The 14,865-nt window shown below is 33.5% G+C and overlaps 1 protein-coding gene across 1 annotated transcript in view; it reads left to right on the plus strand.

Annotated features, from left to right (window-relative positions):
- CASD1 (CAS1 domain sialic acid O acetyltransferase 1) overlaps positions 1 to 14,587 on the plus strand; it is a 52,398-nt gene extending 37,811 nt beyond the window's left edge. The window contains exons 12-19 of the mRNA XM_017854968.1: positions 1,401 to 1,520; positions 2,530 to 2,686; positions 4,071 to 4,150; positions 6,805 to 6,906; positions 8,901 to 9,041; positions 9,926 to 10,003; positions 12,072 to 12,164; positions 13,084 to 14,587. Coding sequence (XP_017710457.1) covers positions 1,401 to 1,520; positions 2,530 to 2,686; positions 4,071 to 4,150; positions 6,805 to 6,906; positions 8,901 to 9,041; positions 9,926 to 10,003; positions 12,072 to 12,164; positions 13,084 to 13,350 — 1,038 coding nt within the window. The 3' untranslated portion in view covers positions 13,351 to 14,587. The remainder of the gene's footprint in view (positions 1 to 1,400; positions 1,521 to 2,529; positions 2,687 to 4,070; positions 4,151 to 6,804; positions 6,907 to 8,900; positions 9,042 to 9,925; positions 10,004 to 12,071; positions 12,165 to 13,083) is intronic.
- The last annotated feature ends 278 nt before the right edge of the window (positions 14,588 to 14,865 follow it).

The raw sequence follows: 14,865 nt of genomic DNA on the forward strand, positions 1-14,865 counted from the left end.
TAATCCTTTGGGTATATACCCAGTAGTGGGATGGCTGGGTCATATGGTACATCTAGTTCTAGATCCTTGAGGAATTGCCATACTGTTTTCCATAATGGTTGAACTAGTTTACAATCCCACCAACAGTGTAAAAGTGTTCCTATTTCTCCACATCCTCTCCAACACCTGTTGTTTCCTGACTTTTTAATGATTGCCATTCTAACTGGTGTGAGATGGTATCTCATTGTGGTTTTTGTATTTTTAATAGAGATGGGATTTCACCATGTTGTCCAGGCTGGTCTCAAACTCCTGACCTCCGGTGATCCACCTGCCTCAGCCTCCCAAAGTGCTGGGATTACAGGCTTAAAGATCACTTTAAAAAGCAGTGTATGGCCAGGAGCAGTGACTCACACCTGTAATCTCAGCACTTTGGGAGGCCAAGGCGGGTGGGTCACCCGAGGTCAGGAGTTCTGGCCAACATGGTGAAACCCCGTCTCTACTAAAAATACAAAAAGTTAGCTGGATGTGGTGGTGGGTGCCTTTAGTCCCAGCTACTTGGGAGGCTAAGGCAAGAGAATTGCTTGAATCCGAGAGGTGGAGGTTGCAGTGAGCCAAGATCATGCCACTGCAGTCCAGCCTGGATGACAGAGTGAGACTGTCTCAAAAAAAGAAAAAAAAGCACTGTACAAATTATGCTGTGGAAATTGTGCTTGTACACATAAAGGGCCAGCAGGTGATAGATAGGTGGAATGACAGTGTTCTAAGGTTATGAGAATTAGTGCTAGTAAATGAGATAACATTTTTGGTGCTTTCTATCATATGTGGATTCAAATGTGTTGTATTTCATTCAACGTAGAAGTAAAGATGTGATGCTTTCAAATACCATAATAAATGACACTAAGGGACTTGGTGATGATGAAGATAGTGATGTAGGAGTGTAAAACAAAATTGTTTTGTAAAATAATAGTGGGAGGGAAATAATATTCCTAAATTATGTTTACACTGGGTAAAAGTGCAAATCCATCTTGCATTCAGGATGTATGACAGTTAATAATTATAGCTATCATATATTGAATTTTAATTGGTTTCAAGTTAATGTATAAAGTGCTTCACATTTATTATCTCATTCATCCTTCACAAGAACCCTTCAAGGAAGGAAGGAATAGTCTCATTTTGCAAATCAGAAAACTCAGTCATGTTAGAAAGTAGCAGAATTAGAATTTGAACTTAGGTCTCTCCAATTCCAATTCTACGTTTTTGTAATCCTTGCTATAATGATTAACTTATGAGAATCAACTTTGTGATTGAACTGATGCCAAATGCTAATAATGATTTATTATCTTTGTTAAATGTACTTTTTATGATAATCCAGGGTGTAGTTGATGCCAACATATGTTTTACCTGTTTATCTTTGTCAATAGTTTTTGCCTGTATACATGCACATTCGAGTTCTGGTTGCCGCATACTTATTTCAAACAGGGTATGGTCATTTCTCATACTTCTGGATCAAAGGAGATTTTGGAATCCATAGAGTATGTCAGGTAGGAATGCACTGTTATTTCCTTTTCTTTCAGTTGAACATGCTTTCTTGAGAAATCATTAACTTGAGAAAAAAATATAAATATAGTTGTTATAAGACTATGAATAATTTGAATTTATGAAATAGCACTGTAAAGTTGTATTCTGTGTTCTGTGTTTAGTATTTCAAGATAAATAGTGAAAGAAGGAAAATATAATTTAATATATAATAAAAGCACTGGTACACAGGAGAGAGCATTGCTGATTCACTTTGGTTTTGTAGAAACAGACAGTTACCTGGAATTAGTGTAATGTGCTATATTTCTCTGAGAAGAGGATGAATATTAATTAAGTTTCTACCTAGTGCTAAGCAGTTTCTAAACATTATTTCATTTACCCCACATTACAACCTTGAGTTGTTATCCTTATATTTACAGATGAGGAATGTAAGGCTCAGAGAGCTTAAATAATTTGCCCAAGGTCACATAGTAAGTGGTAGAGCACTAATAAAGCTCTGCCCAAATTCTGTGTTTTTTGAATGACATTAAACTGATATCTGAAATGACTGTTACGAAAGTCTCAAAGACACTTTTAAATTTGAGTTTTGAGTAATACTATTTTGTATGTATGACAACTCTTAATTTGATCCCAAATGGGGTAAATCAACATTAAACTAGATGAAATGGACAATGCTTTCTTAAGATAATATAATCTATGCTTCTAAACTATAGTCCTCAGAAGGACTGCTTTTTTCTCCTTTCGCAAAATAGCACTTATAGCCAGAGTACAGCCTAGGTTGGTGCTTTGCTGGGATTTAGTTAATGTAATCATGTATGCATATTTTATATTCAACTCTTTACAGTGATTGTAGAAAAAATATAATTTAAGGGATTAGTAATATGTACTTGTACAGTCATTACTGAGTCTTAGCCATTTATACTCTGTCAGAGAAAATCTGCCTTTGCTGTTTGTGTATACCTAGAATGAAAACCATTACTTAGAATGAAACTATTTTCTTCTCCTTTTCAATAGGTTTTATTTCGTCTCAATTTCCTGGTAGTGGTGTTATGTATAGTAATGGATCGACCTTATCAATTCTATTACTTTGTCCCCTTGGTCACTGTATGGTTCATGGTCATATATGTTACTTTAGCACTATGGCCACAAATAATCCAAAAGAAAGCAAACGGTAAATATACTTTCTTACTAATGTTAGTAAATATATTTTTTCAAAGTGTGAAATTTCTTTTAGTTGCTAAAGGATATTATTTTATTAAGTGATATAGACAGTTTAAATTTATATGTAGTTTTGACATTCTGAAATTCTGTTCATAAACGATATTTCTAAAATGATACAGCTAAGTAGTTAAGGTAATATAACAATGGAGAATAATAGTTTACATTATGTGTGTTTTTTCTTTTTTAAATTTAAATTCTTCAAAACCATTTTACATATTAACTAATGCTACAGTGTCTTCTTATACAGAGGCAGAGTGGAGAGAGCTGAAAGAGAGAAGGGAAAGCCAAATAAGCCTCCGTGCCCCTATGTCTTGCTTCAATCTTGGCAGCTTTACTTTGATTTCTTACGTATATATTGAGATTTTTGAGTAAATATTTCTTTGCAAAATGCTTCTTATGTCAAACACAGTTAAAAGCACTAATATAATTTATTTTCTAGACAAGCGTTAAAGCAGTTATTATCAACCTGTTTTACATATAAGGAACCTAAATACCCAAAAGCTTGTTATTTTCAAATTTCACATGGTTAGTTACTAATAATGTTCAAAGTGAGGCCACAGTCATTTATCTTAATGCTTTTTTCACCCTCAAGATCATATAATTAAAATAAAATCTTCCTTTTTTGGAAAAGTAATTTTTTATTTTAAAAAATGTATTTAACTTGACTCAACCAAATATTATATGTCAAAATATTTTCTATTGGCTTCCAGTATAATATCAAATAATTTTCAGGAATGAGTTGAGGTCTAGCCTCTATTAAAGTCCTATAGTGTCTTTGGACAGCCTTTGTCATTTAATTTCTCTATACAAACCCAGCATATTAATCGAATAAACTATCAATATGTATAAACTTTGAACACATAATTTTAAATATGCATATGTTACAATACATTTTATATTTAAACTCTAATCCATTAGGGAGTTTAAGCTTTCTCCTTGGAACTTTAATGTTTAAGCAATATCACCTAAGTCATATTCAACAAGAGTGTTTGTTAGAATTATATTGAACATCTTGTTCCAGATGTTGCTGTAACTTTGAATAATGAATAAGCATAATTGAATCTAGGAGGCATTTTGAAATATATTTCTAATGGATGAACAGCAGGTGTACAGGGTATCAGTTATACTTTATAGCCTCATTCCTAGCAAGAATCCTTTGTTTTCTTTTGTCCTACTTGTAATTTATACCAGCTAGGTATATTTTGTGTATTCTTGTAAGCATTCTTATATTCTTTTAAGAATTATTCAGCATGTACATATATCAAATAGAGAGTATTTAATATGTTGTGTAATACAAATTTATTTTTTAGTAAATTAAATATTTTCTCTCTTAGGAAACTGTTTCTGGCATTTTGGCTTACTGTTGAAACTAGGCTTTTTGCTGTTATTCATATGTTTTTTGGCATATTCTCAGGTTTGTACAATCCTTTCAGTTTATATTTTTTAATATTTCATTTTAAAGTTCAAATCTGTTAAAGCATGTGAGAAGAGTCAGAGCTTTTTTTTAGCTTCATTTTTTAATGACTGTAATAAAAGTGTCACTCTGTAGTTGACTACTCAGTGTAGTTCTTTTGAGATATGTATACTTCGTTACCACTGTTTTTGTTGTAAGAGCAATTTAAAGCTCTTCCTCTGGCAGTTGTTCAAGATCCATTTTACTTGACTTTGATCAATCAAACATTTATTGAATGCTTCTTGTAAGACACTAGTCTAAGCGGAGATCAAAATTTTCTTGACAGAATTTGCAGCTAGTTTGTATATTATTCATTGCATCAAAGTATTACTTGATTTTTCCATAACTACATACAGTAAAATTTTAGCAGTTAGTAAAACCAACTTAGGACCAAAGGGGTTTACGTATATATAGTATGTTTAATTAAATAAAACTTTTTGTCATTTTTTTTAGCTCTAACCTTGTATTTTTCTATTCTGATGATTGAGATATTCTGTTATTTTAACAGGATGGCAGTCTGCTGCCTGCTGGTTAAATCCATCAGGCAGATGTATTATTTGGGCAGCATGATATTTATAACAACACATTTTAATTTGAATGCCTATAGTTGTGTCATATTCTGCAGTGTACTCACATCGCCAACACTCTGTTTTGTACCTGGCTGTGTCAGGTGGAAGGAAGTGCCCTATAGGCATTTTGTGTGTATGTATAATCCTATGCTGTTTGGGTTTTTTTTTTTCTTTTGTAGACTTTTATATTTGTTTTATACTTAGAGGTCTTTAAAGCACTGTTATTTCTGCCTGACACTCAAGCTTTTTTATAGAAGATAAATAAGGAAACAACTGACAAATGTATAAAGAAATAGCCGGGTTACGGCAACAACTTCTTGACAGTCATTCATTAAAATTCCCAACACTCTGTGGTTACTGCTGAGGGAAAGAAAGAAAAGCTGACTAGAGATTCAATATAGGGATTAAGAATGTTTCCCTAGCTTTGAGTCAGTGTTGACCACTGGACAAGAACAAAAAGCCCACTGTCTTTCACAAAACAGTGCTTAATAAATACTTGTTTATTGATCACATAATAAGAAATTAATTAGAGATACAATTTTAAATTGTGTATACATCATATATATCATAGGTATGTTACATGTGTATGATCCGTAAGATCATATATTTTATCTAAGAGGTATGTACTTAGTGTATATCTATATTCATGTTGTATATATACACACACACACGTATATATGATCTATAAGCACTTCAGACTTCAGATTGCCACTCTTGGTAAAAATCATCCTTGGCCGGGCGCGGTGGCTCACGCCTGTAATCCCAGCACTTTGGGAAGCTGAGACGGGCGGATCACGAGGTCAGGAGGTCGAGACCATCCTGGCTAACATGGTGAAACCCTGTCTCTACTAAAATACAAAAAAAATTAGCCAGGTGTGGTGGCGGGCGCCTGTAGTCCCAGCTACTCGGGAGGCTGAGGCAGGAGAATGGCGTGAACCCGGGAGGCGGAGCTTGCAGTGAGCCGAGATCGCGCCACGGCACTCCAGCCTGGGCGACAGAGCGAGACTCCGTCTCAAAAAAAAAAAAATCCTAAATTTTCTGAGACATAGATTTTGATATAATCTATTTTTAATATGCTATGTGCATTTTAAATTCTGTGGTTAAATGGAGATGGTTGCATTTTATTAAAATAATATTATAAAGTTCTTCTGACCTAAAGACTCAACATTACCTAAAATACAATATTATTTTCATCTTTTTTCTTTGTTTTTTAGTAGCCTCTTTAAAAATCACGATGTTACACTTTTTATGCCGTAGCATTAGGTCTAATAATGGAGCTTTCCTTGATAGAGAGTTCATTGTGATTCTTTATTCTGAAAATTGAGGGTTTTGTTCTCTTCTTTGAAAGACTTCGTTAATGTTCAGGAATGTACCCAAGACTTCTGCCCCTTCATTCCCTGATTTTCCAACCTGTCAGATTCATAAGAGGGTACTATTCACTAACTTTACGAGAGTAAAACAGTAAACTTTGTTTTAAAGGCTGGTAATGGCATTTGAGTATGGTTGATTGAGTAAGGTGACTAATTCAGTGGACTCTTTTAACTCAAATAGTTAATTATAGATTATTGAGGACATTTGGAGAATGATAACTATATTTTAACTTTAACAGTTGTTATTTGGGATATTGATACCATATTGGCTGAAATATTTTGTATTTTTCTGTTTGATTAGTAAATACTATCATTTTGTTTGTGAGATTAAAAACCTTATATAGAATGATTTTCTAATTACCAGGTTTTCTGATTTGGGGCTCAAGAAAATTTTACACTCTCAGTAGCCTTTCATGTGAAATGAAAATAAGTTTACCGAAGTTTTAAGTCATGCTTTTTTGGTCCATTGAAAGAAAATTTATTTTCAAATTTAAAAATTTCATTTGAATACATTTCAAATGAAGTGATTATTTCAAATGAAATAAAAGCAGCAATTTTAAGCATTGTGAAATTACTCTTGTACTATCGACTTTGGAAAACTATAATTTATAATAGAATTGCAAAGCAAATATTGACTTGTACCATCTTAATTTATTTTCTGGATTCCTTTTCTCAGGGTGCATTTGAGAAGATCTTTTCTCTTTGGCCATTGTCCAAGTGTTTTGAACTGAAAGGGAATGTGTATGAATGGTGGTTCAGATGGAGGTTAGACCGTTATGTATGTATTTACTTTGTGATATTTTGTCATTTCAAATCATACTGTTGGAAAATGATGTGGAAATTTTTGATCTATCTATACTTAGTTTCAGAATAAAGATAGATGTTGATTTAGTAAATCAAAGCAGTCCACTACCCCTTGCACTCGTTTCTTTAGAGCAGTGAAAGAGTATGCATGTGTATATATATCTGCTGGGAAATATTATTTTAAAATGTTATCTATAATGTGGTCTTTGTCTGACTTATAATTTTGATTTTTAGGTGACCTGTTGTATATATGCTTCAGCCATTCAAAACAATATTTATTGAGTTTCAATATGTGCCCTAGATGGTGATGCCATGAAGTACACATTAGAGAAAGAAAGAAGACATCCCAGGAGGCTTCTAAGCTTTAAGAATCTAGTTTAGGCCGGGCGCGGTGGCTCAAGCCTGTAATCCCAGCACTTTGGGAGGCCAAGGCGGGCGGATCACGAGGTCAGGAGATTGAGACCATCCTGGCTAACACGGTGAAACCCTGTCTCTACTAAAAAATACAAAAAAACTAGCCAGGCGAGGTGGCGGGCACCTGTAGTCCCAGCTACTCGGGAGGCTGAGGCAGGAGAATGGTGTAAACCCGGGAGGCGGAGCTTGCAGTGAGCTGAGATCCGGCCACTGCACTCCAGCCTGGGCGACAGAGCGAGACTCCGTCTCAAAAAAAAAAGAATCTAGTTTAAAACCCAAGATTACTATTATAAGAGGATACTAAACTATGCAATATAGATTTTGTGGTAGAAGTGTGCAAAGAAGAAAGAGCGGTGTCTTGTATTAGTCTATGAACTTGATCTTGAAGAAGGGTTAAGGTTTAATTGGCCAAGAAAATGTACATCTAGCACAGCATTTGGAAAACGGATACTAAATAACTATTAATTATTTAATTCTTTCCTTTTTTCCTTTCATTTTTGACTCATCTCTTTTTTCCAACAAATGTTTTCTTAGTGCTTATTCTTTGCCTTTCCTAGTTTCCAACACCTATGCACTTTTCCAGTGTACTACGTTGCATTTCAAAACCACATCTGAATAAAATCTTTGCTAAAGTCTCTACATCAAATAATTTTTAAATTTACTCAATGTTCTCATTAGAGCAGCGTATTATGATATGACTGTCCCAGTCTATTTAGGCTGCTGTAATAGAGTACCATAGATTGCGTGGTTTATAAACAACAAAAATTTATTTCTTACAGTTTTGGAAGCTGGGAAGTGTAAAATCACACCAGCAGATTTGGTCTGGTGAGGGCCCACTTGCTATTTGATAGACACTCGACTTCTCACTCTGTCCTCACATGCTGCAAGGGGCAAGGGTGCTCTCTGGGGTCTTTTTTTTTTTTTAAAGGGCATGAATCCCATTCATGAAGGCTCTGACCTAATGACCAACCAAAGGCTTTACCTCCAAACATGATTCAACTTACGATTTTGAGTGGAAGGAAATGTTCAGTCTGTTGCAATGATAGTTCACATTAAGTCTTTGTTTAAAAAGAGAAAGCTCGTGTACTTTCTGTTCTACCATATTTTTTTCACTTTTTTGAGCATATGCTTTTTTTCGAAATTATGACCTGGTGGTGTTATTCTTTGTTTTATTTGACTGAAAGGACTGATATAAAATGTTTCATCTTTGTTGGGTGCGTTTAAATTTTATCATACGTCTGTAGGAGAGTTTCTTATTATTTTTACATTGTCTTTATTACTTCACTTACCACTGAGACGGCTCAGAATGAACCAGCGTTATCTCATATTGTTCCAAGAGATGCTTGCTTGTCTATTGCTGATGGTTTCTAACAATCATCGACTTTATTTCATTTCTTGAAGTTTCACTCTTGAAGTTGAAGTCCTTCATAGACACTTCAAACTTTAAGCTTTTAACCTACCTACTTTTATTCATATATTCCTTACTAACCAAATAGTTTTCCTGTTTTTTGAAAACTAACTGTTTAAAACAGATTTCCTGTCTTTACTTTTCAGGTAGTTTTCCATGGAATGCTGTTTGCTTTCATTTATCTGGCTTTGCAGAAGCGTCAAATACTTTCTGAAGGAAAGGGTGAACCTCTTTTTTCAAACAAAATTTCAAATTTTCTATTGTTTATTTCAGTAGTTTCTTTCTTGGTAAGTTTTGAAAACTTTCCAAAATCCTAAATGGTATGGAATATTAATGTTAAGATATGAAAATATAATCAGTTATTTTTAATAATAAATCTTTTATTGTTTTCTCCTTGTTTTTCTTTTTAATATTTAGAAATTTTAATACTTCTCTTCCAGTAATTGATAGGATAGCTAGACAAATTTAGTAAAGCTATAGAATATCTTAAGGACATGATCAATTTGACCTGATGTTAGAATAGTTAGGTGAGCAATAACAGCAGAATACACATTTATCTCAAATGCATGCAAAATGTTTGCGTATTTTTTAAAAAAAAAAACATATTTTATCTATACAAATACTTTCAATAGTTTTAAAATTGTTTATTTTAATTATGAATACATATTAGTTCATATTTATGGGGCGCATGTGATATTTTGTTATAAGCATGCAATGCATAATGATCAAATCAAGGTAATGTTAAATGCTTGAGGCGATGTATATCTCCTTATTTTCTAACTGCACTTAAATTCTAAAGAGACTGTATATAAGTTAAAAATGAATAAATGAGAGCTCAATTAAATGGGAATTTTTACAGTTACAGTAAATTTGGGAGAAAATATAATGTAAGGTGTTTCATATGGAGAGCCATCACTGCCTTTTGATCACTATTTCCAGAAAAGCACAGACTTGTGCACCTCCCTCTGTGCTTTCTTATGTTTGGACAGTTGAACATAACAAAACAGGTGATGAGCAAACTTGTAAGCAGTTTTTACTGATAGTTGTTATATAGCATAATGAAGTATAATGTTATAAATGAAGAAAACTGTTAAAAAAAAAAAAACACTGTGAGGCTTATGCCTCTTCCAGACTTGTTTTTGTGAACTTTTCCATACATTTTTTGTTTTAGACCTATTCCATCTGGGCTAGCAGTTGTAAAAACAAAGCAGAATGCAATGAACTCCATCCATCTGTTTCTGTGGTGCAGGTACTTATCTTGATTTAGATAAATTTTTACATCTTAATTCTTGATAAGAAAATGGTTTTTAGAGGCAGAGAGATTTGAGATTGAACTCCAGAAAATGTAGAGAAGTTACTTCATCTTTCTAAGCCCTTCTTTCTCTGTGGTAGTAGGGGTATTAAAATCTCTTTCAAAGGGTTCTTGTATTTAATATGTGAAAATGATGTAGCTCGGTATTTTTCACTTAATCTGCCCTTAGAAAACGTTAATTCCCGGCCACGCATGGTGGCTCACGCCTGTAATCCCAGCACTTTGGGAGGCTAAGGCTGGTGGATCACCTGAGGTTAGGAGTTTGAGACCAGCCTGGACAACATGGTGAAACCCTGTCTCTACTAAAAATACAAAAATTAGCCAGGCATGGTGGTGGGTGTCTGTAATCCCAGCTACTTGAAAGGCTGAGGCAGGAGAATCACTTGAACCCAGGAGGCGGAGGTTGCAGTGATCCAAGATTGCATCATTGCACTCCAACCTGGGCGACGATCAAGATTCCGTCTCAAACAAACAAACAAAAAAACCCAAGAAGTTAATACTGCATGCTAGATATTATGCCAAGGGCTGCAGTGGTTACCAAATCAGACATAGTTCCTACTCTCTTGGAGCCTACATTCTTTTTAGTGTTGTACATCTTACACAATACTTTTATTATAATAAACTCATTAAATGGTTTTATGTTTAAAACCTTTGTTTAGGTCTTACCTTCATGATTTTCACTGTTTTGTATATCACCTGTACTATTAATTATTTACAATGTTTAAATGACTCACAACCTGTGCTATAATTAGTACCTTATGTATGTTTTCTCATTTAATGTTCACATCAACCTTTCAAAGTAAAGCTTATCTCTGTTTGTGTGAATTAAGAAAAAGACCCACAAGATTAAGTGCCTTGCCACAAGTCCCAGAACTAACACAAGCAAAAGACGAGATTTAAACTTGAGTCTTTTTGATGCTATTGCCCATGAGAATCGCTCAATTATACCTGAGTGGTTCACTTTGGTTCCTTTTTCCCATATTATCTCCTCCTTCTTCACCTTTTATGCATCCTAGAGACTTCTTAGATCCTTTGACAAAATACCCAAGATGATCAACATTGAATATGAGTTTTTCCCTGAAGTGTGAACAGATTTGTCAATCCTTTTATAAGAGAAAGTTTCTGGAAAGTAGTAGTGAAAGTGGAGATTCTTTTTTTCTTTACAGTTTCTTGCTTTTTTTATAAGGAGGGTGGATTCTAAGGAAAGGATTCTTTGCTTGGTAAGCTGGTTATTGGATGTGAGACAATTATTAACAGGGCACATGTGTAGTTATGTAACAAACCTGCATGTTGTGCACATGTATCCTAGAACTTAAAGTATAATAAAAAATAAGAAGAAGAAGAAAAGAAAATGCAAGATTGTTCCACCGAAAATGAAAGATTGTTCCACCCGGTACAGAAAGATAGGGGAGAGGAGTAAAGGCCAGGATCCCAAAAGCTGGAGATTCTTTCGGGAGAGAAAAGATCCAGAGAGGAAAATATCGTACATGTGAATATAGTTCAAGACATCATTTGCGAGGCCATGCAGAGCAAACATGAAGACATGTTAAAAGCCATGCCATTTTCCATACTATCATGGCTGTCAGCCAAAGGAGAATTTTGAAGGGAGTCAAGAGAGGGAGTGACTGTCAACCAAGCAGATACTTTATGAGAGCAGCAAAATTATATGATTTTGTAAAGTGTTGCTACATAAATATGATAGCAACTTTTTCTACACAAAGGGCCCTAGAAAATTTGTAAGTTTTCAGTATACATAAAATTGTTCAGTCATGTACTACTAAAAATGTTCATTGGTATGCAGCATACAGACCATGTGTTGAGAAATCCAGTTTGGGTAGGCTCTAGAACAAAAGTAGCTTTCTAATACTTTTAGAATATAAAAAGACCATTGTATATGTGTCAAGTTCACAAACAAAGAATAAGGTTATCATTTAAAAGAAAGCTTTATACAAAATAATTTTCAATAAAGAGATTATTAATATTTGCCTTTGTGCTTTTTCTTTAGATTTTAGCCTTCATCCTAATAAGGAACATCCCTGGATATGCCCGTTCAGTTTACAGTTCATTTTTTGCTTGGTTTGGAAAAATTTCATTAGAGGTTGGTACATTAATATTTTGCTTATCTTACACAGCCAGGTGTTACATGTTTGTGTATGTACATGTGTATGTGTGTAAATATCACACATATATATGTGAGTATGAAAATCAGACATACTTTTTTCTAAACCAAAGCTATTATGGAATTGCAGGGAAAAGACTTAGAATTTTCAACAATACTGAAGTATTTTTTAATGTTTTTAAGCCTTATTTTTAAATTACTAGATATAGATTACTTGCAAAATATTATTTACGTTGTCTTGAGCTTTCAAGCACAACCAAGATGCTGAGATCAAGAGAGAAAAATATTAGACCAAGTATATAAATGAAATCAAGCTGAGGGGATTTTGATTTTTTGTTCATCTCCATAATTAAATATATTACTGGAATTCAGTTTATTGATGCACACCATAATAAAATTTATCCTTATTATGATTGGAAATTGTGGGAGAAAGTATAAACTCATTACATTTTGTGTAAGATACATTATATGAAATTATTTACAAAATCAGTTTGAACAGTAGGTTTTGAAATGTATTCTGAGTAGTCCAAGCCTTATTATTTGAAATAGAATGTTTTAAAACAATTTATATTGTAATCATAACATATATTTTAGAGTTTTTAGAGTATAAGATTTATTAAATTGTCTCTTAAAATAGGGAAAATAAATTCCTCTTTGAGTTCTTGAATAATTGTTCTATTATTTTCTTTGGTCTCATTTATAAGAGAGATTGTATTAGCAGTTGGAGTTCTAAGGAGTAGACTGCAGTGGACTTTTCAGGGCCAATAGTGAGACAGAATAAAATGGTTTTAGGAAAGCCTTCTAATGTTACTATGCGATCAAATGTTTAAATTAGGAAAAACTATAATTTATTCCTGGACCCTCTATAAATATCTGACTTAAATATTTTTTCTCCTAGCTGTTTATTTGCCAGTATCACATATGGCTGGCAGCGGACACAAGGGGTATCTTGGTACTGATACCTGGAAACCCTATGCTCAACATCATTGTCAGCACTTTCATATTTGTTTGTGTGGCACATGAAATTTCTCAGATCACTAATGATCTTGCACAGATTATTATTCCTAAAGATAACTCATCTCTCTTGAAAAGGTTGGCATGTATAGCTGCATTTTTTTGTGGACTCCTCATCTTATCATCCATTCAAGATAAATCAAAACATTAGGTTCCACAAATTCTAAAAAACCTAAACTCTTCAGGCTTACTTTGTGTGTCTCTAGAAGAGAAAAGCATCTATCTGGAGATATAAATGTATATGTAAATATAAACGTTTGTGGCAAGAGGACAGTTCTGTGATATCTGTTGAACATGTGTGGTTGTATATATTAGAAATGTACATATCCAATGTGAAATACTAAACAAACAAACAAACAAAAAACCGGAATGCGTTGTATAGAATTGCATGTGAAGTCTTTTCTACTGAATCTATATTTCCATTTGTAAATGATTTTAAGTTAACACATGAAGGCAGGGGAATGATTACCTTTCCAGTAAAAAGTATAGATAATTTAATTAACTTAGTGACACCACCGAGTGTTTTGATATAACTAAATTTGTGGTAATAAGACTGTCTACACCTATATTCATTGTGGAACTTCCTATTTCATTGGAAACTTTCTTACTCAAGAATGACGGCAGTATTGTTTTCTTATATGTGCAATGAAGTGGAATGATAAACAGTATGCCTTTAATTTATATGTGTTCTTGTTCTGATGTTATGTTTTCTGAAATCATTTTTCTTCCTAACTGTGGTTTTCAGGTATGCAAGCCGAAATCTTTGTACACTTTGTCTCACAGAATAGTTCTGAGGCTCCAGTACAGGGTTTTGTCATTGTTGATGTTATTGTTGCTTCTTTTTATAAAAAGCCAAAATTTTTTTTTCCAATCCAGACGTTCACCTGTTTCCTTTCCTCACGCTATACCAGTGTAATACCAGTTACCCTGTGGATCCATTTGTTATCCCCACTAATTAATTTTCATATATTATTTCCAATATTTGGAAAACTATAGCCATTTGGTATTTCCTATTATCCACCTCCTATTTTAAATATTTATCAGTCTAAACTTGTACAGTGTAGTAAACATGCAAGTAGTTATGATTGGGCCGTATTACCATAAGTAGAATTTTAAGTAAACTGGTGAATTTGGTCAATAAATGTTTTTGCTCCCCCCCCTGCCACAGGCTGTTAGAGGTATACATTTATTTATCTGTTGTACAGATTTGATTATGATTTTAATGTTTGAAAGATTGCACTTGTTTGCTTTTACTATGTGTGGGGTAAAATATATTTTCTGTTCACAGTATATGAAAATATGGAGTAATTTAAACAGTAAATAAACATTCTGTGGATGCTTATTTTTGTATTGGCAAAGTATCAATTAAACTCTATGTGTTCTTTTTCAAAAATGCTGGATCCATTAATGATTGGTTCAAATATCTAATTTATTTCCTCAACTTAAATTTGCTTTTTAAATTGCTTAGTATGTAGGGGTAGATTACCAAATGGTAGTTGAATAAGGAATCATTTAGTTATCAGAGCTTCAGAGGGTCATCTGCTTTCCACCAAGGAAGTTTAAGCATTATGGTTCATTAGTGATTTTGCTTGAAGATTTTAAAAATGTAATTATTATTTATTTAGCACTGGATTTATGTGCTACTGATATACCTCCATTAATTGAG

Source organism: Rhinopithecus bieti, unplaced genomic scaffold (assembly GCF_001698545.2).
Source record: "Rhinopithecus bieti isolate Rb0 unplaced genomic scaffold, ASM169854v2 scaffold_39006, whole genome shotgun sequence".
Taxonomy (NCBI): Eukaryota; Metazoa; Chordata; class Mammalia; order Primates; family Cercopithecidae; genus Rhinopithecus; species Rhinopithecus bieti.